This window comes from Equus przewalskii, unplaced genomic scaffold (assembly GCF_037783145.1).
Source record: "Equus przewalskii isolate Varuska unplaced genomic scaffold, EquPr2 ChrUn-10, whole genome shotgun sequence".
NCBI classification, from domain to species: domain Eukaryota; kingdom Metazoa; phylum Chordata; class Mammalia; order Perissodactyla; family Equidae; genus Equus; species Equus przewalskii.
Genome location: NW_027228747.1, coordinates 1882818 through 1909271, shown reverse-complemented (window position 1 = coordinate 1909271; position 26454 = coordinate 1882818). Strand labels below are relative to the sequence as shown.

Here is a 26454-nt window from a genome sequence, read left to right as displayed (position 1 = left end):
TGACTAGGTGCACGGATTTCTCCCTCTGCACTCTGAGCCTGCAGAAGGTACTTCCAACACTCTGAGGGGGTTTCTCTTCAACTCTGCTCTCTCCATTAAAACATCTGTCCCGGTCTGATCCCAGTTTATGCCCTCTTGCAGGGAGCTGAGAAGGTGACAGAGCCACAGGAGCAGGCAGGAAAGAGAAGCTGGTTGGGAAAAGCCTTAGGAAATGCCCTGAGGAGAGTATAGGTCACAGAGGAGGGAACCGGGGGCTTCACTCAAGAGAATGACTCCCATCTACCCACTGCCTCACAGACCCCACACCCAGCTGCCGCCCTTCCGAGCCCACCCCATCCCCTGTCTTCCCGTTACTTCTGAAGAAGTCCTCACCAGGCAGGAAATTTGAGTGTGTACTGGGGGCCAGGGGCAGTTCAGGGCAAGGGAGACACTAGCTCCAGGGAAGGGGAGATGGAGACTCAAGGCTGGAGCCTGATGTGTGAGCCCATCTCTGCTTGGCACCCGACCCAGATGGGAGCTGCATCCTGGACAAATTGAGTGGTCTGGGACTTCCAGTGCATAACACCCAAAGGTGCCTGCCTCCTGGAGTCTCTGGACTGATACAGATATATTGATGATGGAAGCTGACCCCTGAAGACAGACCTCCTCATTGTAACCTCCACCTGCACGAAGTCAGATCTCCCTCCTCTGACAGATAGTTCATTTTATTCTTAACTCCCCTGCTAGATTTTTCTTGTATATCTATTTGTTTATTCCCCAAACATTCATGGAGCATCTGTTACATATCAGACCCTGGGCCAGCCCTAAAGATGCAAAGAAGAATAAGAAGGCCCCTCCCTGGAGCTGGCCCCTGTGTGAGGCAGGAGATGGAATGGACAGGGCCATCACCTGCCAGCAGAACAGGTGATGGCATCCAGCTGTAGGGAATACATGGGAGATGTTCAGAGATGGCATATTTTGACCACAGCAGGGTGGGGACCAGGGAGGTCTGCATGGAAGGCAGGGTTCTCAAGATGAGTTTAGAAGGTGGAAACAAATAAATATCAATCAGACAAGGGGGAAGACATTCCAGTTTGACAGAAAAGCAATGTCAAAGTGATTGAGATAATATTATTGCATCTCTTCCTTGACAATAAGCATTAATTATTGAGTGACTAAGACGTGCTGGGCCATGTCCTGGGCACTAGAGGTACAGAGATAAAAATAAGTGGTTCCTGACCTTCTAGACTAGCCCATCACATGAGGAAGAAAAATTGGGAAATAAATAACTACAAAATATGAGGATAAAATCTCAGAACGAGCTTGGCTCAGGCAACTAACAGCCTGGGATGGTCAGACAAATCATGCCCAGGGCAAACTCCCTATGAGTTCAAGGTTGGAGGAAGGAAGAAGGAGGAGATGACTGGCAGAGAAAAAAGCACATGAAAAATCCCAGCACATTTTGACAACCACAAGTAGTTTAGCCCCAGAATCTATGGTAAAGAGAGAAGACTGAGCTAAAAGAATCTTGTAGACCCAACTAACAACCTTGGGCCTCATCTTAAATTCAATGGTAAATTAGGCTTTGCGTGTGTGTGTGTGAGTGTGTGTGTGTGTGTGAGGAACATTGGTCCTAAGCTAACATCTGTTGCCAATCATCCTCTTTTTGCTTGAGGAAGATTGTCACTGAGCCAACATCTGTACCAATCTGCCTCTATTTTGTATGTGGGACACCACCACAGCATGGCTTGGTGAACAGTGTGTAGGTCCTTGTCTGGAATCTGAACCCATGAACCCGGGACCAACAAAGCAGAGCATGCAAACTTAACCACTATGCCACCAGCGGGCCCCAAATTAGACTTTTGTCTTATAAAATTCACTGTCACGGTGCTGTGGAGTATGAGGTAGAGCTGGGCACTGTGGGAGACCTGTGACAATGACAACAGCGGTGGCTGTGAGGGTGATGGGCAATTGACTCGACTGACTCGAGAGAGACATCCAAACACCAGCCTGGGTGGGGAGCCTGTGGTTTAGGAAATAGAACTGGAAGATCCTAGGAGCACATTTTGTGTGGGGGTGAGTGGGGGGCAGGAGGTTTGGAGGTTCCTGGGTTTCTGGCTGAGAGGTCTTGGTGAATGGGGACCCTACTGACAGAGCTGGAGTACACAAGAGGGGCACGTTAGAAAAGATGTGGAAAGGGATGAATTCTGATTTTCTGAAATCAGTTTGAGGTACCAGAGTACATGTGATGGATGTTAATATCTGGACCTAAAGAAGAGGCAGAGTGTGGGCTTGGGATTCTTTGGCATAGAGTTGGTAGTTAGAGCAACAGCGGAGAAAGAGATCGGCAGCAAGTGTGTAAACTGAAAGGAGCCAGGTGAAGTCGAAAGGATTCAGCAAAGGAGGAAGAGATCATGGAGGAGAGTAGATGAGGCCAGAGAAAGAAAGAGACACTATTCAGGCAGTAGAGGAAGCCAAGGAGAAAGGGGTAAAAAAGAGGACACAACAGTGCCAAATACTATGGTAAAGACAAATTGGATAAATACCGAACCATGTTCATGAAGCTATCATAGAACTTCCCTTGCCTAATACATAAAGAATGAACAGAAATACATAAACATCAGGAAAACATCACCAACAGTAACTGATGAACTATGAAAGGGGAAAATTGTGAGTTTTCCCCTTGGGCCAGATACAGCCCCCAGGAGAGGGAGAGCTGGCTCTCTGGGCTGCGTAAAACCACATTCAAGAGGGACACCTGGAAGTGAGGTAATCCCAGCAGAGAGAGGCTGGAGGAGGGCTGCTAACGCCTGGGCACTGCGGGAGCCATTCACAGCCAGCGAGAAGAGTAGACCAATGTTGAAGAACTACCATCAAAACCCCAGCGGAGGGTGGGGGCGCTGAAGAACACATTCAAGTTCCCCAAACCTTGTGAAAGACAACATCAGCTTTTACCACCTGCCAAGCCCAGAAAGCTCCTAGGTATCAGGAGATCCAAACAGTATCAATCAGGTCAGAACTTTCCTGCTCCTTCTCTCTCCTCCCTCTGCCGCTCCTATCCCAAAACCAGGGCCAGCTGAGTGAGTGAAGGAAGAGGACAAATGCCAAATAACAAATAGAGAAGAGGCTCTCCTTTCTGGTCCCAAGAGGGAAAGGGAAAGAAATCCAACATTCAGGAAATACACCTTCCTATTACTGAAATAAGAGTGTTTATGTAAATAGAAGTGACCCGAGAACTTCTTATTGTCCCAGCATGATCCTAAAAGTCAACAGCATCCAGGGGCTGGCCCCGTGGCCGAGTGGTTAAGTTCGCGCGCTCCGCTGCAGGTGGCCCAGTGTTTCGTTGGTTCGAATCCTGGGCGCGGACATGGCACTGCTCATCAAACCACGCTAAGGCAGCGTCCCACATGCCACAACTAGAAGGACCCACAATGAAGAATATACAACTATGTACCAGGGGGCTTTGGGGAGAAAAAGGAAAAAAATAAAATCTTTAAAAAAAAAAAAAGTCAACAGCATCTGTTAGAGATTTCATCCCAGGAGGAAGGGAAAAGCCAGCCCCACAGAAGATTTTTAAGAAGAACCAAGGGGAGGAATAAAGTTATTTTCTGACTTTATCTTGTGAGTCCTGCCTATTCAATAAGAACTACGCAGAGAAATAGAAAAAGACAGAAAAAAAGAAAGACTTCACCTACAAAACAGAGAGGGGAATCCAAGTGAAGTTAAAATGGCTGCCACAGAATTCCCTGACACAATATACAGGGCCTACAAGCTCACAAGGAGATACCACTGAATGGTCTGCTGACTTTTTTGGCCTTAGTGAATATTTAAATTACTGTCTTTTATTCTAACACTTATGTTAACTCTCCTTACTCAAAACTGAAATCATCCATTAACAGTTAATACTGAAATATCTAATCTTCCTGTGAATACCACCAGGAGATTTGGCTGGAAGGTGGAAAAAAATGATACGGAGAAGTGGGATTTAAAGACCAAGATCAGAAAATGAGACAGAGAGAGATTAAGGGAGAGATCCAGCAAGCCACGGGACGACGAAGCCAGGAAAGCAGTGACAAAAACACTAACTCATATGTATAGCGAACATTTATCAGGGGCTCCTCTTCATACGTAGAATCTCATTTAGTCTTTACAACAACCTATGAGAACAGTGAGGCAGTATGATGGATGAGAGTGTAGGCTTTTCACTTGGAAGTGTGCCTGGCCTGTTATAAGCACTCAATATATGTTACATATTATCCTAAGATAGGTGCTTCTATCACATTTTATAGATGAGGGAATTGAGATTCACAAAGGTTAAGTAAAGTACGAGGGGTCATTTTGTAAGTAAAGGATGAAGGTAGGATTTGAACCCAGGAATCTAATTTCCAGGTCCTCACTCTTAAACTGGGGGCTTTGATACCTATGCATCTCCCCCTTCCAGTCTCTCTCCTTCTGAGACCCAGCCACTCAAGAAGACTGTTCTGTGTTTCATCTCGGTAGTGCCTTGATGCCAGCCAGCTGCCAACCAAACCCTAAACCAAAGGAGAGGCTGGTAACTGGGATACCAAATGTAACATTGCCAGGAGTCCTGAGCTTTAAAGGAGGGTTTTAAAGACCGAAGATAATAGGCAAATTTCCTGGTGGAAGTCCAATGAATGATACTCTTTCTTTCAGTGGGAATTTCTTGAATAAGAAATAAGAGAGGGAAGAAAGGAGAGAGAAAAAGATACAACAGCCAACAATGGCCAGTGGAAATAACTACATCTTTTGACATCACTGTCACAAATGACTGCCTTCTCCATATCCAGATTGCTAGCTTTGGTCCAGAACTAAACAGCAGCTGGGGCTGAGTCTCCTGAGATGGGTGTGGGAACTGCTGCTCAACAGCTTTGATGAGATAAATCTTATGAACAAAATTATGGAGGAAGGAAAATGAGTTGAGAGAAGTGGGCTGCACTAAGACAATGGGTCTAACACTAGTTATCCCAGTGGCATGGAATTAAATTCTGACCCACCCTCCCCTTTCATTTAGGTTCACTTGTGTTTCAATTGTATATGACATTCTTTATCCACTGTGAATAGCAAATAAACCCTGTATTGGGATTCTTCATTCTCCCCAGTACATTTCTCTTCTCTCCCTCAATCCTCTCTCTGGACCAGCTCTTTCTCAACCACTCAGTAATCAAAAGTTGGACTGAAATGAACTCAAGTTCTCAGGTCTGCCCAGTGGTACAAGGGCCAGAGCCGTATTTCCAATAACCATTCAAGATGCTGCACTGCAATCACATTCAACATTCTCAGACTCAAACCCATCTTCTTCTAACACAAACCTGTTCTGTTTCCTCAGTGCCCATTAACAATAACACCTGGGAGTCAACTTTTTAAATTTTCTTTTTAATTTTCCATTAACCAAATCCCATAAATTTGCATCTCTGATGATGTTTCTCTCATTCTCTCATTGCCACCCTCTTTCCATCACCACCACTGACTTCCTTCAGACTTGGATATTTTCATAATTTCTTCAAAAGTCCCCAGTTCTACTTTCACTCCACCATTCCATCCCCCAATCCATCCCACCCTTTGCTGTTAGAAATATCTTCCAACACCTTAGACATGATCATATCACAATTTTAACCAAAAGTCACTGTGATTCGTCAGTGAATGACTGCCAAGATGAACTTTCTGGATCTGAGTTTAGGGCACTATGTGTCTAAGCCTCAGTTGCCTTTCCCACACCAAACTCCTATTACCACCCCAGACACACCCCTATTCCAGCCACCAAGACCCACTGGCCAGGTCTTTGAAAAGTCAAGGAAGGAACTTTCTCAGAGGCAAACCTTTCTACTCTAAGACAGGATCTGAGCTTAACCCAAGAGGTCAGGACTGGTCAGGAACATCAAACTCAATTTCTCTTAATAGGCTGCATTTGCCTTGGATATCAAGGGTGGCCACTCCCTGATTGAAAAAAACAATCACAGAACCAAACAAACAGTGAATTATAGACAGACCTTGAAAAAAAGAGCTAAAATAATCCTTGGACTTGAGCCATGGAGTGTCAGGTAGTAAGAAGAGCTTTCAGAACCTCATATTACAAAAATAGGAAGGAGAGGAGAGTTAAAATGGCTGTGACCAATCCAGAGAAGCTCTCCTAGAAAGGTGGAGAAGGAGCAAGTTCAAAGCAGCTAAATTTGGGAGGCTGGGGGAGGAAAGAGAGACCATGTGTAAACAGAGCTTTTCTGCTCCTAGCAACAATGAACCTCCCTATGCTTAGGGTTCTGTAGTCTTCACCATAGCCTGATTTCATCAGCAGGAATTTTGAGGGACCCAGGAAGGGAACGAGATGATCAAGGGTGTGATTAATCATAGTCTATTCTCATGTTCAAGGGCTTAAGTTGAACTGGGAGCTCTGGAGTCACACAACAATCGCTACTTGATGATGCAGTGATGAGGTCACAAGTGGGACTCCCCTTTCCCCCAGCCCCTGGCTTCCTCAGAGCTGGGCAGAGGAACTAGAGGGAAAATCCACCTTCCCAAGCACAGCCATACCATCCACCTCACTCGACTACTTGTCAAGTTCACTACCAACACAAAGGGGTGAGTTGCATTTGGACAACTGGAAATGCCCCCTCTTTTACCTCTTCTTTTCCTTGGGTGACCTACAGCACCCCAGGCATTGAACAGAGTTGAGATGATGGCTATGTTTGGGTGAAAGTTTCCTCTCATTTTCAGTAGCAAGAACTGGAGAACAATTCATCTGAAAGAGAGATTCTTAACAATTTTGGAGTACTAGTTAATGATCTACCTCTCCAGAGAGCCATACTGACTTTAAAACTAAATTAGATAAAATTTTACTTCTATATTGTTAAAGGAAATCAAAGGTGTGCCAATTAGATGCAACTTGCAAGTATTGTCAGAACTCAAAAGCCCTGTCTGCATCTAGAAGTCAAACTTTCCATAGAGGAAGACCCAGCTCAAGACAAAACTCAACAAAGGGGAAAAGGAATTCCTCCTTAAAATTATCTTTTGTGGCTCTAACATTCATATTTTCAGAGGAATTAGAATTTCCCAGTTCATCGCCTCCTTTCCTGACTTCCTCCCTTACCCTCATCCCCTGGAGGGAAGGAGTTCCTAGAGTGGTTCACAGGAGCCCAGCTGTGGTAGGGATTCAGCTATCTTCCCATCCCCAGTCCTCAGTGAAGAGAGCAATTCTCAGGGTTTTGAGGGCTTAGGCAGGACATAGGATTTAGAGAGTGTCCTGGGTCCCTAAGTCCACTAAGATACCCTCTTTCCATCTCCTTTTCCAGAAGGATAGGGCAGTGGTCTTACAGGTCTTTAAAATGTTTATTGTGCCATGGATGTCTTTAGCAGTCTGATCAAACTTATGGACTGTTCAGAAAAATGTTTTTAAATGAATTAAATAAAATACATGGGGTTGCAGAAGATACCAAATATAGTGATAAATACATCGTTAAATACAGTTCTTATTGTTGGGGCGGGGGGGGGGGCGGGCGGGGCCAGGACCCTAGGTTAAGAACTCCTGCTAGATGCTATGGAAAGGAAACAAGAGTAAGTGAAAAGAAGGCAGAGCAAGGTAGGAAAGATCAAGAAATGTCATCATCAATCCACTACAAGGACAAGAGGACAGTCCTTAAACGAGAATTTGGTCTAGGGCCTGAACACATCCTGGGACAGGCTTTCTTAAGAACAAAGATGGGCAGCAGATGTGAGTGAGGAGGTATTGGTCCTCTCTCCCTTTGCAGTATAGTCTCCCACATACAACCTGTCCCATATTTCTTTGCAGGGCCCAGAAAATCAAGAAAGAATGTCGAGTGATGATAAAAATAAATCTAGCGAATCCAAGAATGAGCCCAAGAACTGTGAACCGAGGTGTGAACAAAAGTGTGAGAACAAATGCCAGCCTAGCTGTTTAAAGAAGCTGCTGCAACGGTGCTCTGAAAAGTGCCCACGGGAAAGGTGCCCAGCACCACCGAAGTGCTCACTGTGCCCCCCACCATGCCCACCACCGTGCCCTCCACCGTGCCCTCCAACGTGCCCTCCACCATGCCCAGCTCCCTGCCCTCCCAAGCCCTGTGTCAAGCCCTGTCCTCCTAAATGCCCACCGCCCTGCCCGCCCCCAGAATGAGGCACCAAGAGCATCAGCAGCCCACTACCTCCATCGTCTCCACCATGTTCATCACCTGGGGCTGAGAGCTGAAGCCATGAACTGACAAGTAAACGTGTTCCTCTGCTGTGCAAGACTTTCTTCTCTTAGTTTCCTGGCAGTTTTTGGTTTATTTGGTTTTTTCAAAGTGCTAAACCACCAAGAAGCGATCCCTGGGGAGTGAGGCTAGGACCCCAGCCCTTCAATGTCTTTGAAGACAGCCTCCCCTCTGACCCTGCCTGCTGTGTGGAGGGATTGGATACCTTCTGAGGGGTGCACCCAGGTAACAATGCCCCTATTAGAGCCCAGGCTGAGAGAGCCAGAAATAGGGCTGTTAGAGTGGCTAACCCCAGGAACCCAAGTGGGCGTCAGAAAGGAAGAGAGCGTGAGGGGGAAAGAGAAATGGGACATTGAGGAAAGATCCAAGGAGGCTCAGGAAAAGAATTCTACCCTTTGCTATTAATTTCATTGCATAATGCTTAGGAAGAACACTCTGAAAATAGGCTTCACGGGTTTACTCTATCTCTGTTCCCTAATGACTTTGTGACCTTAAGTTGCTTTAGTTTCATTCTCTCTGTAAAAGGAAAGATGAGGCTAACAGTACTGGTGGCTTAAGGAGATAACACCAAGTGCCTGGTTTGCTTGGACACAGCAAGTGTTCGGTGAGGGGAACATGTTGCACCTGCCCAGGTGTCACACATCACACCCCAACTTAATTTCCCTGTGCATCTCCTCCTCCTCGGGCTCTAAGACTCCTGAGTGCAATAATGGGGTTCCAACTCCTCCCTGTAAGGACAGCTAAGCATTCTTTTAACAAATAAAAAAGGAGTCGTGGATTCCACCCATGTCAGTTGGCTGGCTTTGACACTGAGCTATAGTTATGTAACGTAACCATTGAGAGAATTCCAGGGAACGGCACATGGGATCTCTATTTTTGAAACCTTCCATGAAGCTATAAAATTCCCAAGAAAAACTTAAGTACAAAAAAGAACAGAAAAGGATAAATCTGGAAGGACTTCAATTAGGAATGGGGAATAGGAAAAGCATTCACAGCTGATATGTTAGTCGGAATTATTTACAGGCAGCTAGGGAGAGTTCACGTCAAACTGGCTTAATTCAACAAAGGAAGCTTATAGTTCATATTGCTGGGAGGAATATTAGGGTTGGGACAGGGGCACAGAACTATAGGAAGCAGGACTTCAGGACCTGGGAGCCTGGACTCAGTGCTACCATTTCAATCTTTCTCATCTCCACCAGACTCCACTCCTCTTCAGGGTGGGTCTCCTCCTCTTCTAAGGCCCCCTCCATGTGGTAAGGTCCTTGGCCACTGAAGATCCAGCTTTTGACAGGTTGGCAATGAGGCACTCCTCATTTCCAGGAAAAGAACTTGATTGCCTAGGAGGGCATAAGCCCACCCCTGCGACCAAGTGGATAGAGAGCCTTGCCCCACAGATAAAACCAGGTCATTCCAGCCCAGAACATTCAGGTGGAAGTAGGTTTAGGATTTTCTGCTATCACAGTAAGGTCATAAAAGAGGCCAAATCAGGGGTGCTCACTATGGAATCATGGCAAATAAACAGCTTCCCATCCTTCTGAGTCTGGAAGATGGTTCAGGACAACAAAGGGTGTAGTAAGTACAGATAGTCCAAAATGTGCCCAAGCAAAGACACCTGGGATCCCCGCCAGACCAAGGTCCACAATCACGTAGTTACAGAAGCAGATTTTTAGGACACAAGAGCTAAGACAAGGCCTTTAGGGCACAACCCCCTCATTTTCCAGATGTAAAAACCAGTAGTTACTTCTCTGACATGAGGAGGCCTTGGGGTCTCAGGGTCTCCCGGCAGGAATGGGAGCCTGGCACCAAGGTTCCCACATTCTAGAGCCCTGCAGAGAGCAGCCTCCTGGATGCTGGCAACCTCTGGAATCCCAGGTTAGGGCATTAGGGGACCTGTGGTCAACTATTGATAACAAGTGGAAAACTCTTCCATGTCACTAGAAATCAAAAAGAAGGAAGGGAGGGAGAGAGGGAGGGAAGGGAAGAGGGAGGAAGAAAGGAAAGAAGAAAGGAATGAAGGGAGTGAGAGGGGGAGGGAAAGGAATAAGGAGGAAGGAAGGAAGGAAAGAAGAAAGGAATGAAGGGAGGGAGAGAGGGAGGGAAGGGAAGAGGGAAGAAGGAAGGAAAGAAGAAAGGAATGAAGGGAGGGAGAGGGGGAGGGAGGAAAGATGGAGGAGGGGAGAGAGACGGAGAGGAAATAGACCAATAATGGGACATCCTCTTTCATCTAATGATCACTGTTAAATAATAAATCTCAGAATCCCAGTGCTAAAGAGTGTGCCACTGTTAGTGAGAGTGGAAATAGACAAAAATCATTTTAGAAATAACTTGAGGACTATGGAAACATGTATCAAAAGCATAAAGCAGATGAACCCTTTGATCCAATTGTTCCACCTCTTGGAATCTATGCAAAGAAAAATAATCCCAAAACGGAAAAAAAGGCTGTATAAAGCTGATTATCACAGTGTGACTTAGAAACGGTTTAAATGTCTAACAGGGATTTGATTAAATAAATTTGAACCTATTACTGGATGGAACATTACGCAACCATTAAAATGTATTAAAGGGAAAAAAGTAAGGCCCCAATCGAACATATGGCGTAAAGCAACTATGTTTAACCAAAAATTTCTATGAATAGTATTGATGATGATAATAATAATAGAAGAAAATTTGTTGACATCCTAGTTATTTTAGGACAAGGGGATTATGGGTAACCAGTAGAGTATTTCTATTTTCACTAGTTTCTGGGTTTTCATTAATAGGCTTTTATTTCTTTTGTAACAGAAAAAAAGATATAATCATGAATATTTCAGAGAATCCCAGAGTTCTTTTATTTGCTTAATGAGCAAAAAAGGAAAAGCAGGAAGAACATTTTCCTACACCTGAGCACGCACCATGAGCACGCACCATGAGCACGCACCATGAGCACGCGCCGTGTAGAAGCCCTCCACCTTTGGTGCCTTCCTTCAAAATGTGGCATCTCAGTCCCAGGTCTCCAAGTGGCTCCATGGCAGTGTGGGTCAGGAGCTGGTGCTCTCCCAGGTGGCTCTGAGGACTCTGGACACAGACTGGATGGAGGCCAACTGGGAGAACGTGAAACCATCTATTTGACAATTTAGTACTCTTTTCTCCCATGTAAATGAAACCAAAGATAGACATCTCTTAATGGCTACTTTCCCAGCAGAAACCTGGATCAAAGGCAATTCCAGGGAAGATGCTAGAATGTGATGAGTGTGCCACCTCCCTGCAGAATACCATAATTACTCCCAGCCCCAGTGGCAGTCACAGGGGCCTTGCCCCAAATGGCAGAGGGTTGTATAAATAAATAAGCAACACTGAAGATTGCCACTACAAGAATCTGTGGGGTGCCAGGCTTGACGGCCCACAGACAGTGGGATGGGGCAGGACTAGGCCCTCTCCTTTCATGGAAAGGCAGTTCTGAGAGTCCATTAGGATGACAACAAGAGAAGACTCTTCCACAGGCCCCTTGCTTCAAGCTTTCTCAAGAATCAGGCTGCATACAGCCAGCCTTGAAACAGGACTTCTAAGTCCTTCCAACCCAGGCCAGCTAGGGCAACCGGCCATGCGGTGGACCAGTGCTAGGGAAGGGCTGGCAAAGAATCATTTGAGTGTCTTGCTTTGAAGCTCTGGAGCTGGAAGGAAACTTAGAGATCATTTTCATGCATCTCCCACCTCCACATGGAAACAGCAATGGAAGAGATGGCAGGAAGTAACCAGTTACCAAACTTGTCCTATTTTTCCTGTCCTCCTTCCATATGACCAAATATTCTACCCAGGGACTTGAGAACAGGCACATCCTTGGAGGCTGTATTGACGATGACAAGCCATAACTGATTCTATGCCACAGCTGCTGATGCTCAGCAAATAAAGAGACCAGTGAACACATTAAGTCATTTGCCAAACACATAAAGATTCTAAGACAAACAGATTGTAAAATGCATACCAGGGTATTTTCAGCAGCACCTGTCTTCCAGGTACATGAAACCTCAGATGTCTCACCTCCAGAGCTCTGCGCTCTCTCCTAGGCTCAGCAGAAATTCTGTTCAGACTGATGGCTCATGGCTTTTTCCACCAGAAATGCCCTCATCTCTCACCTAAACCACTCAGAACCTCCTAACTGGTTCTGAAGCTCCAGGCTCACCTCCCTCTAATCCTCCCACCGATGGAAGGCAGCCAAGACAGTCTTGTTAAAACTCAAATCTGGACATGTCAATCTCTTGTTTAAAACCCTTAAAAGGCTTCTCTTTGCCTAGAGAACAACTCAAATGACTTAACCTGTCACACAAACCTTTCAGGATCTGGCCCTGCCTCCTTCTCTAGCTTTATCTCGCCACTTCTCCATCTTCTTCTAGAACTTTGCAGCCCAGCAACAGGTAACTGTTAGCAATTCTTGGCACACAGCAGAAAGCATCTGGCCTTCACAACTTTGCACTTTCTTCCCTCTGTCATTCTTCCTTCTTCCACTGAATCCTCCTCTGAATGATCCACTTGGGCGAGTCCTCGTCTCTGAACCCAACTCAAGGGTCACCTGCTCAAAGAAACTTCCCCAACCTTCCACCCACAGGCTGGTTAGATGCCCCTTTCTGGAGTCTCAGAGAATCCATGCCTTTCTCTCCTGTAATGTTTACCATGCCATATTCTGGTCATCTGTTTATACTGGACTGTAAGCTATTTGAGAAAAGAGACTGCCTGGCATGCATAGCAGATATTCAATAATAATACATGAGTGAAGGCTCAGTGCCATTAGAGGCACTTTTTCAAAGAGGAGGGGATTATTCTGGGCTGAGCCCCTCTCCATTGCGTTTCCTACACTCACCACATGGTGTCAATCCCAGAATTCACATGTGGGGAGAGGGAGAATGGGCAGAATATGGGTGGCCTGGGGCTGAGAGAAAAGCATCCCTGGCCTTGGTCTCATTCCCCTTAGACCACAAGTTGCAGATCCTGCTAGCCCTCCCCCTGGCCTCACCTGGGAGGTACTGCCTGCCTCCAAGTGAGCTTCTCACCTTGGAAAGCAGCATGGTAAAGTGAAAGGGCTTGTCACCACACAGATGTGGATTTGAAGTGAGCTCTACACTCCCAGCTGTGTAGCTGGGACAAGTTATTCCACCTCAGTGGGAGAAGGAGTCTCAGCTTCTTCACCTGAAGAATGGGAAGAAAAGTCTCACCAAGGTTTGGAGAAAAGTGACTAGGTAAGAGGATATATGCAAAGGCCCAGCATGGGAAACTGAGCTTAGAAAGCCCAGATGAAGCAGCACTCGAGAACCTTGATCAACACTTGGAGTCATCACTCATCACCCATTGTAGCAAGAGCTTCTTGCCATCTGCTGTGTGAGGCAATGGCTTTGAGGGAGGAAGAGAGAGTTCCAGGAAGGGAAAGCAAGTATCTTTGAAAGCAGGTAGAGTTAGGGGTCCATCCCTTCCATCCCATTCCTAAGCTGAGACCCTGGAGACCATGAATTACATTAGGAGCCAGCAGGGGCCTTTGCATCACTGAATATGAGAGCCTATAGGGCATTTAATAGACCCTCAGTGTCTAGGAAGGAAACTAAGCTCCGGAGAGGGAAGAATCTTAACCAAAGTCACAGTGAGTTGCTTGTTGGAAAAGTCTAGGATTTCTAACCTCAATTTGGGCAAAGATGAGCCAGGACTCAGATTCAAAGGGGAAGAAGATTGAAGACCAACATCAAAACTAAACAATTTGGGAACATCCTTTGTCTCTATTTTCTGTGTCAGTGGTCTTTAACCTGGGGGCCATGAACCCCCTGAAGGTGAAGGCATGTACATATGTATATTTCCTCCTCACTCCAAAACTGTTAAGAACTACCAACTGGTCTGCATCTTTGTTGCGTCCTTGAAGTTTATAAAGAATCCCTAACACAGTGGTCTCCTAAATGTTTTTACATGGACCAGTGCCAAGTCCAGACACAAGCTCACCACGTGACCTCGAACAAGGCCGACAACATTTTTGCACTTCAGTTTCCTCATCTAAAAAAATGCAGTATATAAATGTCATGCCTCCTGTTTAAAGCACATGCTGGGTTAAAACAAAGAGGTGGAATCAGGTGGCCTCTCATGTCCTCTCTGGGCTCAGTGGCCTGTGATCCACAACCCCTCCCACAAACTCTAATTCAGACTCCCTGTGCTGGTGACACAGGAGGAAGAGAAGTGAAAGGAGTGGTGGACTCTCGCCCAGGAACCCACAAGCTCAGTAAGCTCTCCAGAGGCACCTGTTCCCCAGGAAACAGGATGGGCCACATTCTGCACCATTCAGCTTTATCATAGTCATTGCCCTGTAATATGCAGATGGAGCCAGCAGAGTGAATCAAAGAAGTCTGGAAACTTTCATGATCTGAACAAAGGAGATAGTTATTTAATGGGAACGGGGAAAAAAAAAAAAAAAAGCGATGTCCTGCACACACCTGACTCTCTTCTGCTGACCCTGTGTAATTACACCCTGGCTCCCAATAATGACAGCTGCAGAAATCTAAAATCTGAAATTTCAGATAGCATTAAATCAGATTAGCCCCAATCTTGCTTGAGGGCTGGGGATGGTTAGAGAAACTATTTAGTCACTTTATCTTAAGATGTGAGGTGGGACAATCTCCCCAAAGCCATTCAAGCCACAGTCCCAGATACTGGGCCACTAAGGTTGATTTTTGAGGGCTCAGATCCCAAATACTCCCTCTTTGCACCTAGGAAATAATAGGTCACCTAAGGTCATTCGTTCACCCACCCAGCTGGGACACTGCCATGTGCAGAAGACAGAAGACTGAATCTACTTGTGGGTGGATTACCTAATCAAGGAGGAAGAGCTCCCACACACACATGCACCCACATACTGACAAGGTCATATAGACACCCAGGGTAATCATTCATGATCACATTCATATATCACAAAGCTGGCATGGACCTGATTGATTCCCAGTCTAACTTTCCTATTTTAAAGATGATGAAACTGAGGTCAGAGTCAGGGACTTGCCTGAGGGCACATATCTTATTAGGGACAGAGCCAGGTCTTCCGGGCACAGTGCGTAAAAAAGTATAAGTCAAAGACTGCATGCTGGAGGACAGGGTAGAGGAGCTGGAACAAGGAGAATGGGGTGTATCAGGAAGGCTTGGTGAAGGAGCTGTGTCCTGAACAGATTCAGATTGCACCAACGTTTTCTAAGGAGCTTGATGGCCCTAAGTGTTGGTGCATATGTTCTCTAATTTATTCTTCATAAGAAATCTGTGAAAAAGTATCACAGTATCTCAACAAGAGGAAATTGAGGCTCTGAAACACTAAGCAGCTTATCCAATATTACACATACTCTATGTAGTGGAGTCAGCCCTAGCTCAGTGGGATCCTGCGTCCAGTTCTTTTTCCATACGCTACCAAAACCTAGTCTTTGATTGAGGGGCTGAAATGACGAGTAGGTATATCCTTAAATGAGAGAGTGCTAAGCTGGGATTTTACTTCTTCATTTGAGCCTTCTCTCCTCCAGAGTTGCCAAGAGTTTCAGATATTGGGAAGATGTGTTAATCTTCTATTGCTGCTGTCACAAGTTGCCATAACTTTAGTGGCTCAAAACAACAGAAACGAATTATCTTACAGCTTTGGAAGTCAGACACAAGTCTCTCTGGCCTACAATCAAGATGCCGACAGAGTTACATTTCTTTCTGGAGGCTCTAGGGGAGAATCTGTTTCCTTGCCTTTTCCAGCTTCTAGACATTGTCCGCATTCCTGGCTCAGGGTCTCCTCCCATCTTCAAAACCACCAATAGCCAGTCAGGTCTTTCTCACGTCACATCACTCTGACACTGATTCTCCTGCCCCCTCTTCCATACTGAAGGACCCTTGTAATCACTTTGAGCCCCTTCAATGTAATCAACTCAATGTTAATCAGAGAGTCCTTTGAGAGGTGTTGAATTCTGGGATCTTCCTAACCGCATTCACCCACCTCTATGAGAACACGACCTGGCTTCTCCATTGTTCTGCACATCCCTGTTTGGTCTCTTTCTCCTTAGGCTCAGCCAAAGACACAGAAATGCATGCGGCATGAACAAGGTCATCTCATGCACCCTGTTGTAGAAAACCTCTGGAAATCTCAACCAAGCGGGACTCTTTCCCCAGTCTCTCACCCGTCGCTTTCCTGAGTCAGCCTCAGGCTCTCCTCTCTTCTCAACAGGCTCTTAAGAAGGATTCTTTCTTCCAGGCTGCCTGGAATGCCCTTGTCCACCCTCCTTGCCTATGTAATTCCTTGTGTCCAGTGGAACACAGAAATCTCCTCCCCCAGGAACCTTCCAGGATCTTCCACTCAAAACTAATGAAGGGGCCTCCTTCTGGAAAGCGAGGGCTTACCTCTGCCCATCTTCTCAATGCGTCTGGTAACCCCTTGAAAGCAAGCCAAAGAATGAATGAATAAACACAGTGAAGGAGGATTCCTTGCTTCCCAGGACTCCAGAGAGTTGCTCTGTCTCTTAGGCAACATTCCACAGAAAAGATGGAGGAGATGAAGGGGGAGAGGAGAAACGGAAGGAGGAGATGAAAAAGAAGGAAAAGGAAAAGGAGGAGGAGAGTCTCCCATCCTATACCTGATCCCCCAGTTCCCAGATTTCCCAAATGACTTTTTCTCTTCAGATACACCCATGTGTCTTCCATTCCTCTCCATCATCCCACACAGCCCCACTCCCACCCCAGCCTCCAGAAGATCATGTGCCTCACAGGAACATCAGCACAACTCCCCTGGGCCAGCCTCTGACCCCTCCCCGCCCAGGCATCTGTCTCTTACTAGGACACTGAAGGGGCCATGTACAAGGTGCCACATCAATCATCCATGCACCTGTCCTAAAGGCCAAAATGTCACCTAGTCTCCCCCAGCTCACTTTTTAAACTTTTTAGGAATCAAGCATCCAAAAGCTGTGTAAACCTTTGAAGGAATTTCTGATTTTAGCCAAATATCTCTCTTAGAAAATGACCTAAATGTACCTCTTCAAGTTAAAAGGGCCATCATCATCTTTAAAGTCCCTGGAATTTAGTCAACTTTAGCAAACAAGCACAAGGCCACCACTTTACTGTCTGGGGGCTCTTTTCATTAACGAATCTTTTCCCATTTTCCATTACACGAGATCCTCCTCTACTCCCAGTTGTCTCCCACATTAACCTTCTTCATTCCTTAATTAATGCATTTACTCCATCAATAATCTTTTATCTTCCACTTGCTCCATCTATGGCACAGTCCTAACCCTCTAGGAACCTACAACCCAGAATAGTAATAAGATCTTGAACATAAATAACTAGAATTACTAATAACAATAGTAAATGTCATAGAAATAACCCAAGCAATAGATGCTATGAAAGTCCAGAAAGAGGTGAATTCATTTCTGGTTTAGAGTAATCAGAAAAGGCTCTTAGGGGCTGGCCCGGTGGCACAGCGGTTAAGTTCTCACATTCCGCTTTGGCGGCCGGGGGTTCACCAGTTCGGATCCCGGGTGCGGACGGGGCACCAGCTGGCAGGTCATGCTGTGGTAGGCGTCCCACATATAAAGTAGAGGAAGATGGGAGTGGATGTTAGCTCAGGGCCAGTCTTCCTCAGCAAAAAAAAGAGGAGGATTGGCAGCAGTTAGCTCAGGGCTAATCTTCCTTAAAAAAAGAAAAAGAAAAAGCTCTTAGAAGGTGACAGACTTGAGTGGAGCTTTGACAAATGCTTAGGACTACAGCAAGCACAGAGAGGGAAGGCACACAAGATAGAAGTGACAGCCCAAGCAGAGACTTAGAAGTAGAGAAAACTGGGTGTGTTTGCTTTGAAACTTTTCCTTTCATCTCCTTGGCTTTTATTGACCTGAGTGTTAAGAAAAAGTTTTCCAGAAGGCAAAGAGACAGACCAAACTTGTTCCATCATGTTTTCTTGGTTACTATGAAAACTCTGTGAGTAACTCCGCTTTTAGAAGTGTCATAAGTCAATGTTGAGAAGATGACGATTACCTGCCTTCTCCCTCCTCTCTCTTCTTCTCCATCCTACTTCATAACCCAAGAGTAACAAACGACTCTAATTTCACTCAAGACCCCTGTGCAAGAAAATCACTTTCTCCAGGAGCCTATGGGTCCTTTGTTTGCTTGAGACCACAGGACAATCCCTCTTCCTTGGGTCTGGAAGTGCGACTTTCCAGGTTCAATGAAGAAGCATCCAGTGGAAATGTCTAAAAGAGGCCATGTGTGCCCTTGACCCAGACAGACCCCAGGCCTTAGGCACAAAGTCTTCCCATGGGTGAAGATGAGATGAGCAAGGCGGATCTTATCTCTCACCATATCCTGAACCAGTTTGGGCACACAAGGAACCCAATCCTAGTTTAACAGACTGAGATAACGTTCTATGAACATTCCTTTGCTGCTGCCTCTAATGAGAGAGATCTGAGAGGAGCCCCTCCCTGCTGAGGTCTGGTGAGGACCCAGAGGCCAAAATGGAGCCTGATTAATAGGCATCCCAAGCAGTGACTCAAACTATGGGCAATTTCAGAGGAAGCTCATTATAGTGACCCCACAATTAGGACCTCAGCCCACGTGGTCAGTCAGTCCTGTGGGAGGCTGAACCAAGCACTATATAAAAGTCCCTACCTGGCTGGGCTCCACAGTCCACATCATTGTTGAGTCTTACTGAAGATCAGGTAAGTGGGGATGCCTGCACCCTCTCTCTCCCTGGCTGCTATGTCTCCAGGAGAGTTTACTGTTGTTCTCTTCCTCCACTGGACTGTAGTTTCTACTGATTTTTGAAGTCATTTGCCATTTCTTGGGCCTCTCAAACCATCTTGTGTATTCTATCTAGTCTCTTGCACCTGATTTTCAAAGAGATTAGACAAATAGAAGAGAAGGAAAAGACCTGTGGTAGGACTGGGGTTTGAGGCTATGGATATCCAGACAAAAGCTCTGAGAGCATCTCCACGTAAGAGATGAGTGTCAGAGGAAGCTGAAGTAGGGATAGAAAAGAAGAAGGGTAAACTGCAGCAGAGAACTAAGTTCTTAGAGTTGCTAATCATTCACTCCCCATTCCCCTCTATCAACACTTCATTCCCCAGTTCCCAGCCTGATACTGTTTAATGCAGATCATTCAAATCTGTGTTTGTTTCAGGTTCTGCAAATCACCCTAGGATGTCTTTTAATGAGCAGCAGTGCAAGCAGCCATGCACGCCTCCTCCGTGTCTTCAGAAGATCCAAGAGCAGTGCCAGGCAAAGACTGAGGAGGTGTGCCTCCCCCCACGCCAAGACCCCTGCCAAGAAAAGTGCCCAGTGCAATCTCAGCAGGCGTGTCTTCCTCAGTGCCAGGAGTTAAACCAAGAAAACTGCCCACAGCAAGGCCAAGATCCATGCCTACCTCCATGCCAAGACCAATGCCCACCTCAGTGTGTGGAGCCATGCCAGGAGCTATCTCAGACAAAATGTGTGGAGGTTTGCCCACAGAAAGTCCAGGAGAAGTGCTTACCCCCTGGCAAGGGAAAGTAGCTGCTTATAATGCCATCTGGGGTCAAGAAGATGGCCAAGAGATGAAAACCCATCCCCAGCCCATGCAATGGTGACCTTCTCCTGTGGGTACCTCTGTGTGCACCCTGTTCTTGCCTCCAGACTTCCTCAGTGTTTCAGGACTTGCTCTGTGTCTCTGAAGACAGTTCTTTCTGTATTTCATGGACCTCTGTGAATAAGTATTGTTCTCAGCAGTCTAGTAGAAAGTCTCAACTGTAGGAAGATTATGGTTGTCAGAGGAGACCACAGAAGCCTAGTTCAGCTCCCTTGGGACAAAAATTCACCCATCCCTGGGTGTGTAACAGCCAAGGATGCCTCCATTCATCTTTCAGAGAGTCAGCCTCTCAATCGAGCCTCAAAACAAACTGAATTTCAATGGACTTTGCACTGATCACTGACTCCCACCATGGGTGTGGGGAAGAGGTGGGTGGTGTTGCAAAAATCAAAAATTGGGTAATTTTGTCTCTGCTTCCTAAAAAAGAACAGCAAATGATTGGATGGGTTGTGCTTTAAAAAAAAAAAATGAAACAAATTATGTAAATGATTGAATCCCAACAGTCAATCAGGAAGGATGAGATGGAATGTTTGGGGTCCTGGTTGGTCTTTGTGCTTCACAGCTGGTTTGCTTTGGACCCTTCATTTCTGCCGTGTACATTCTTTAGAGATGCGATTTGTGTATGTGTGGTGCAGGCTGGTCTGCTCTCCAGCTTCCTTGCCTTCTTCTCCCTGGTGAAGGTAAAATACAGAATAAAGCTGATCCTAAAGCTGATGTCTGACTTGACGTGTGCTCTTTCCTCTCCGGTACCCAATTATCTGCTATCCTTGTCACGATTATGTTTTCCTTTTTTTTTTTTTTTTGGAGAATCCAGAGTAGGAATAAAAAATATACTTCACAGATGCATAAAACAGCAATCCTGGAAGAAGTCTCCTTAAGCGTCACCTGGACCACCCCACCCCCAACCCCAATGTAGCATAGGCTCACCTATGCACACACTTTACACCTGAGAAAATCCAGCAGTACCTGGGACCTGCCTACATGCAAAGCTTCAGGTCCAGGATTCCTTCCACTATAGCATCTTTCCTCTCTGATCCTTGCTTTCCAGAGAAAGGGGCTAAAATGAGGAGCAGGAGAGTTGTGTGAAAGAAGGGGTCCTCAATCAATCCGTGACACCTGTGAGCATAGCATCCCTGTTAGAAGGAAGAACTAAGCGTGCTTCTGAGATGAACACAGACTCAAGGACCGTAATTGTCTGCCTTGCCATCTGGTCAGATTTCAGGACAGCCTGGCAGCATGCTTTCCCTCCCTGCACTCTGTTGCCCCTCCATCTGTGGAGGAAACACAAGGCTGTGGACTCTGGGGTTGTGTGAAAGGGCCAAGGAGGAGCAAGCTTCACACAAGAGGACCAATAGTGGCTTCCTCAGCCATGCCCTGAGCTCTGACCTGGGCCCAAAGGCCCAGCCTCCTGAGGGGTAGAGGGGGTCCTCATTCATTCCCCTGGGACCCCTTCCTACTCAGTCATATGTGTGTGCCCCATTAGAGGGTTGTTTGGCTGAACTCAGGGCCTCCTGCCACTCGGATCCCCCTAGTCTCTCAATCTTAGAGCTTTTCTAAGGCAGAGAGAACTAGGGGATGACTTGGGAAGATTTCAACAGGGAGCCCTCAGGCACTCACTGAGTCTGTAGATGACAAGCACCAGGCCCTGAGCTCTACACACATTCTCTAAGAGAATCCTGACAGTAGCCTCACACAGTTCATATGTTGCCCCTTTGTTAAGGAACTGATCTGGCCTCACAAAGCGAGTAAGTGGTGAAGTCAGGATTCTAAGCAGAGTCCCTCTTGACTCCAGAGCAGAGCTCTCACTTGCATGAGGAAGTGCCCGGGGTACACAGAACAGATTTCCAGATTTCCGGAAGCTGTCTTCTTCTCATTCATTCGTTCACCCACTAACAAGTGCTCACTGATCACCTACCAAGTGCCAGGCACTATGCCAGGTGCTGGAGAGACAGCAGTGACCCAGGCAGGCAGTGTCCCTGCGCAGAGCTAGAGAGCTTCTTTCCACAGGCCATGCATGCCAAGGGAGCCTTTCCAAAAGCTCTGGATTCCCTGAACATCTCCAGGTGCCTGAAGCACAGTTCTCCTGCCTCCCTACCTGAGTAGAGTAAGTTTTCTCTTCCATTTTCCAGATTTGGAATAAGTAGCTGCTCCCTAGTGCCCCAGCCTGCACAGAGGCCCCACAGAGCCTTCCTCACAGTGAAGCTTCTGCCTGGGCTGAGGGAGACTCAAGCACACTTCTCCAGCCTGGCTCAAGTCCAAGAAATGTCTTTATTCTCAGCAGTAAAGGTGTGCGTAGATTGGTATCCAAGATCAGACGCTCGGAGACAGAGAGGAAGCACAGGGCTGACGAGCAAGGAGAGTCCAGCCACATCAGAGAAAGGACAACCCGCTGATTACAGAGGAGCCCTCAGCAGATGGAAAGGAGACAAACATGCAGATCATAGATAGGGGAACAGACGTCAAGGAGCCACAGGCCTCCATCAAGCTCTGTCATGGGAACCGCACACCTTTCTCGTGATCAGAGCTCCGACGTAGGCCCTGGCTGCACCGCTGCTGCCGTGCCCAGGGCCCTACTGACACAGACCTGGGAACAGCAAGGACCAAGCACATGGCAACCAGACTCCCCCAACTGTTTATACCTGTGCTGCAGGCTTTCGGAAAGAGGGGGAGGGGCTTTACCAAGGAAAGTCCCAGCTGGTAGAAGTTTGGGTTGAGAAGTGTTAAAGAAAAAACAAAAATAGAGGCCATGGTTTTAATATACTCCTAGACCAAACACCCATAGCCACATTACCAAAACTTAAAACGATCCTGATTTCCCCAAAATGTTGTCTCTGACCACAACGGAACTTAAGCTTCCCTCACATCAGCACGATCTCATAGCTTCCCAGTCAATCAGCTACAAACAAGTAAGCTATGCAGCACTGTTACCCAAAAAGGAATGTAGGCTTCTAGCAGCCACTTATAATCAAGATCAACCGACCTCCTTATTTATATAAAAGGAGCTATAACCTTCCTTTTCTGAGCTTCTTGCCACTTTAGCTTGATGTCTTCCAGTTTCACAAACTGTTCCTTTATATGCACAACAAACTTTCAAATTTTCTCTATCTGGATTTAATTTTAATTTTCGACACAGCTAAGTCACTGTGCGACAAGAGTGGACCTATGGGCTCCATGCACCAAGAAGAAAAGATGCAAACTGACGGGAGTTGAAAGGACGATGGTGTGGGGTCACCTGCTCATTCCGTCGTTGTTTATGGAAAACTTGCTGTGAGCAAGACAGCGCGCCAGGCTCCAGAGACCTGGTGGCAGGGGACGTGCGGTAGAGCAGGAGCTTGAAGACTTCCAGATTAGAAACTATTGAAATACGTTTGGTCTAGAGAAGGAAATACCCGAGGGAGCAGAATAGCTGTTCCCAAGTATTTTAAGTGCTTTTGTGAAGGACGGATTAGATTTCCATGAGGTTCCAAAGGACAAAGTTGGAACCAACGGACAGAAGTTAAGGACTTGGGTTCAGTTTAAGAACTTCCTTATGATGAGATCTGTTTGCTGGTGACAGGAGCTGCCTTTGGACATGTCACATTCCCGTGAACTGGAGGTAGGCAAGTGGGGGTGATAACCAGTGTGAACTCAACAGCACCATCTACTGGCCATAGAGGCACTGGGCCTTCAGTGGGCCATACCCAGGCGGGCCTGAATCAGACACTGAGGCCCGGCCAATGCTAGGTGCTGGTGGAGGCAAAAGCAATGGTGTAGCTTCTAACAGAATGGGAGGTAGGCTAAATACGCAACACAAAGTTAAATAACGTAAATAACGGGATAGGGACAACGTGCATAGGAGTTCAGGACGTAGGCTCAGGAATCAAGCTGCCAGGATTCAAATCTAGACTCTATCGCTTCTATTCTTTCCTTTAAAAACATTACTGAGAGCTCTGTATGTTTCAAGCACTGTTCCAAGCACTGGAGATACAGTGGTGAACTAGACACATAGAGTTCCTGCCTCCCAGAGCTTACAGGAAGGGGAAGACAGACAAAAAATAACAAAGCAAATGCCTAAGTAAGAAAATGTAGAAACTGAAACAGGCTGACAAGAGGTGCTCTCTAGTCGGGTGGGCTGGAAAAGCCAGTCTGAGCAGGTGAGTCTCAGTGGAAACATGAAGGATCTGAAGGAGCTAGCCCTGTGGAGGAAGCGGCCGAGAGTTAGCACAGCTGGGTCAGCAACTGCAAGGAGCTCTGCAGGCCAATGGCCCCTGGGGTCTGATTCCAGACACAGCTTTTGAAGGTGGACACTGACCGATGCTTAGTCCATCCAAATGAATAGGAGCAGAAAAGAGAGTTCCCTGGGCACCTTGTCATGTGAGCTGTGACTGAAAGATGGGGCATTTCATCGGAGATGAGAAGACTGTGGGGGCACACGACGGCTGTCTTCAGGCCTTTCAAAGGTGATCCCAGAGGGAAGAGCATGGATCACTGAGGTCCAGGTACAGGAAGGCAGATTGCTGCTCACATCAGGAATAAAATGGCCCAGCAAGGGAATAGGTTGCTCGTGCAATAATGAGTTCACCATGATTGAAAGTATGCAAGCAGAGGCCAAATGACTAAACAAGAAGGTTATAGGAGGGGCCGGCCCCGTAGCACAGTGGTTAAGTTCGCATGTCCCCCTTCAGCGGCCCGGGGTGCACCGGTTTGGATCTGGTGTATGGACATGGCACCGCTTGTCAAGCCATGCTGTGATAGGCATCCCACATAGAAAGTAGAGGAAGATGGGCACGGATGTTAGCTCAGGGCCACTCTTCCTCAGCAACAAGAGGAGGATTGGTGGCAGATGTTAGCTGAGGGATAATCTTCCTCAAAAAAAAAATTTAAAAAAAAAGGTTATAGGAAGTTTGGGCTAGATTTCTTTTCTTTTAATCTTTTAAGTCCCTCCTACTTTTGCACTTGAATTACTTACAGGTTGCTCTGAGTGTAGTGAAAACAGCCTTTGCCAGCCAGCCACTGAAAGGTCAACTGTCCCAGGGCCCCAGGACCAGGAAGACACCACACTGGGGCAGAAAACTGGGCATTGGATACAGACCACACTTCTCAAACCCAGGGCAGACCCAGGCAAAGAAGGGAAGTCCTCATCTCCCCTCTCGGTCTTCTCCCCACTCCCTTTCCCCTGTCACAGCGCAGAAGGCAGGAACCTCCTCCTCTAGAGTGGTTTTCCTGAGAAAAAAGTAGTCTAAGCTGTTAGAGAAAATATCCTACTCTTCCCAAGTGTTGGAACTCTTTATGTTGCACTTCCTGATAGTAAAAAATATTTTGGCATGACCAATAAACATATAAAAAAGATGTTCAGTCTCATTATTCATCAGAGAAATACAAATTAAAACCTCAATGGGACACCACAACAGACCCACTGAAGTGATAAAAACTGAAAAGACAGAATACACAGTGTTGGTGAGCTTGTGGGAGTACAAATTGGTACAACCACTTTGGAAAACTCTTTGGCAGCAATTTGAAGCCAAATATATGAATATGTGAGCCAATGACTGAGCAGGTCATCTCCTAGGCATATACCCTGCAAAAAGTCAGATATTAGAATGCTCACTTCAGAATTATTCATGATAGCCAAATATCAGAAAGTGACCATCAACATATAAATTGTGGTATATTCATGCAATGGACTACCACACAGCAATGTGTATGAATGATACATACAACGGTTCGGATGAATCTCACAAATATAAATTAAGTTGGGGGGAGGGGACACAGACATACACAAAAAGTATTAGGATGAATTATATGAAGTTGCCTTTATGGAAGTCAAAAAGTTGAATATTGACAATTGCATATGGTTCAACATAAAACATACTGCATGGTTCTATTTATATCCTTTATATAACATCCAAAAACTGACAAAGCAAGTCTCTGTTGTGGAGGTGAGGATAGCTGTTACACTTGAGTTGGGGGCAGGATGGTAGTAACTGGAAGTGAGCAGGAGGGAGTCTTGTGTCCCTGGTAATATTCTGTTTCTTGATCTAGGGGCTGCTTGCCATGATGTGCTCAGTTTGTGAAAATTTATTGAAGTGTGCACTTATGATATTTACACTTTTCTGAATGTATACTTTAATGAAAAGTTTAAAGTTTTGTTTGCGCTCATCATACAATTCATTATATATTATTATGCAACATCATGTAAGTGATATTGACACAAAATAACTGATACTGAACCCCTTAATCTCAAGTTCGTGTGCCGGATGTGCAGCAAGCCAAACACTGAGACCTCCGTGCTGGGAGATGGAGAAAGATTTATTCCAATTGTCCAAAAAGAGTAGGTGGGAGCCTGGGTTCGCTCAAATCCACCTCCCCAAGAACAGAAAGCAGGGGAGTTTTATAGAGGTTGTCAGGAGGGGCTTCAGGGAAACAAAGGGGTCACTCCCAGTAAGCCTCAGGGCAATCTGACTTCTGGGCTTCAACAGCTGCTGAGGGACAGCCATCTCCATCCAGTGATCACAATCTCCCCAAAGGCATTCTCTTTCACCTGCAAAACAAGCTCACAAATCCTCAAGACCCCTGAGTCACCCTCCAGTTAAACAGGAAAAACAGCAAATTGACTTAATATCTATAGTACCCTTCAGGTGCCTGGCTTCATAACCAATAACCATTCTATAGGTGAGAGAAATAAGGTGAGTTTTACTTGAGCCAGAG

At 46.2% G+C, this 26454-nt stretch overlaps 3 protein-coding genes across 4 annotated transcripts in view; 2 read left to right on the top strand and 1 right to left on the bottom strand.

Moving 5' to 3' along the window:
- LOC103563996 (small proline-rich protein 2E) overlaps positions 1-26454 on the bottom strand; it is a 95026-nt gene that overhangs the window by 40870 nt on the left and 27702 nt on the right. The window lies entirely within an intron of this gene.
- On the top strand, positions 6227-14099 carry LELP1 (late cornified envelope like proline rich 1). Of its 2 annotated transcripts, XR_011536635.1 has the most exons (3): positions 6227-6573; positions 7781-8423; positions 10980-14099. XR_011536635.1 is itself a non-coding variant. In XM_008539501.2 (2 exons), exon 2 carries the CDS (start codon positions 7802-7804, stop codon positions 8120-8122), a length of 321 nt encoding a protein of 106 aa, XP_008537723.1. In that variant the 5' UTR covers positions 6436-6573; positions 7781-7801; the 3' UTR covers positions 8123-8235. The 2 variants fall into 2 exon arrangements, 1 of the variants encoding a protein (XP_008537723.1); XM_008539501.2 differs by lacking the exon at positions 10980-14099 and having other exon boundaries at positions 6436-6573; positions 7781-8235.
- On the top strand, positions 18736-20481 carry PRR9 (proline rich 9). The gene is made up of 2 exons (XM_008539502.2): positions 18736-18862; positions 19324-20481. Exon 2 carries the CDS (start codon positions 19344-19346, stop codon positions 19692-19694), a length of 351 nt encoding a protein of 116 aa, XP_008537724.2. The 5' UTR covers positions 18736-18862; positions 19324-19343; the 3' UTR covers positions 19695-20481.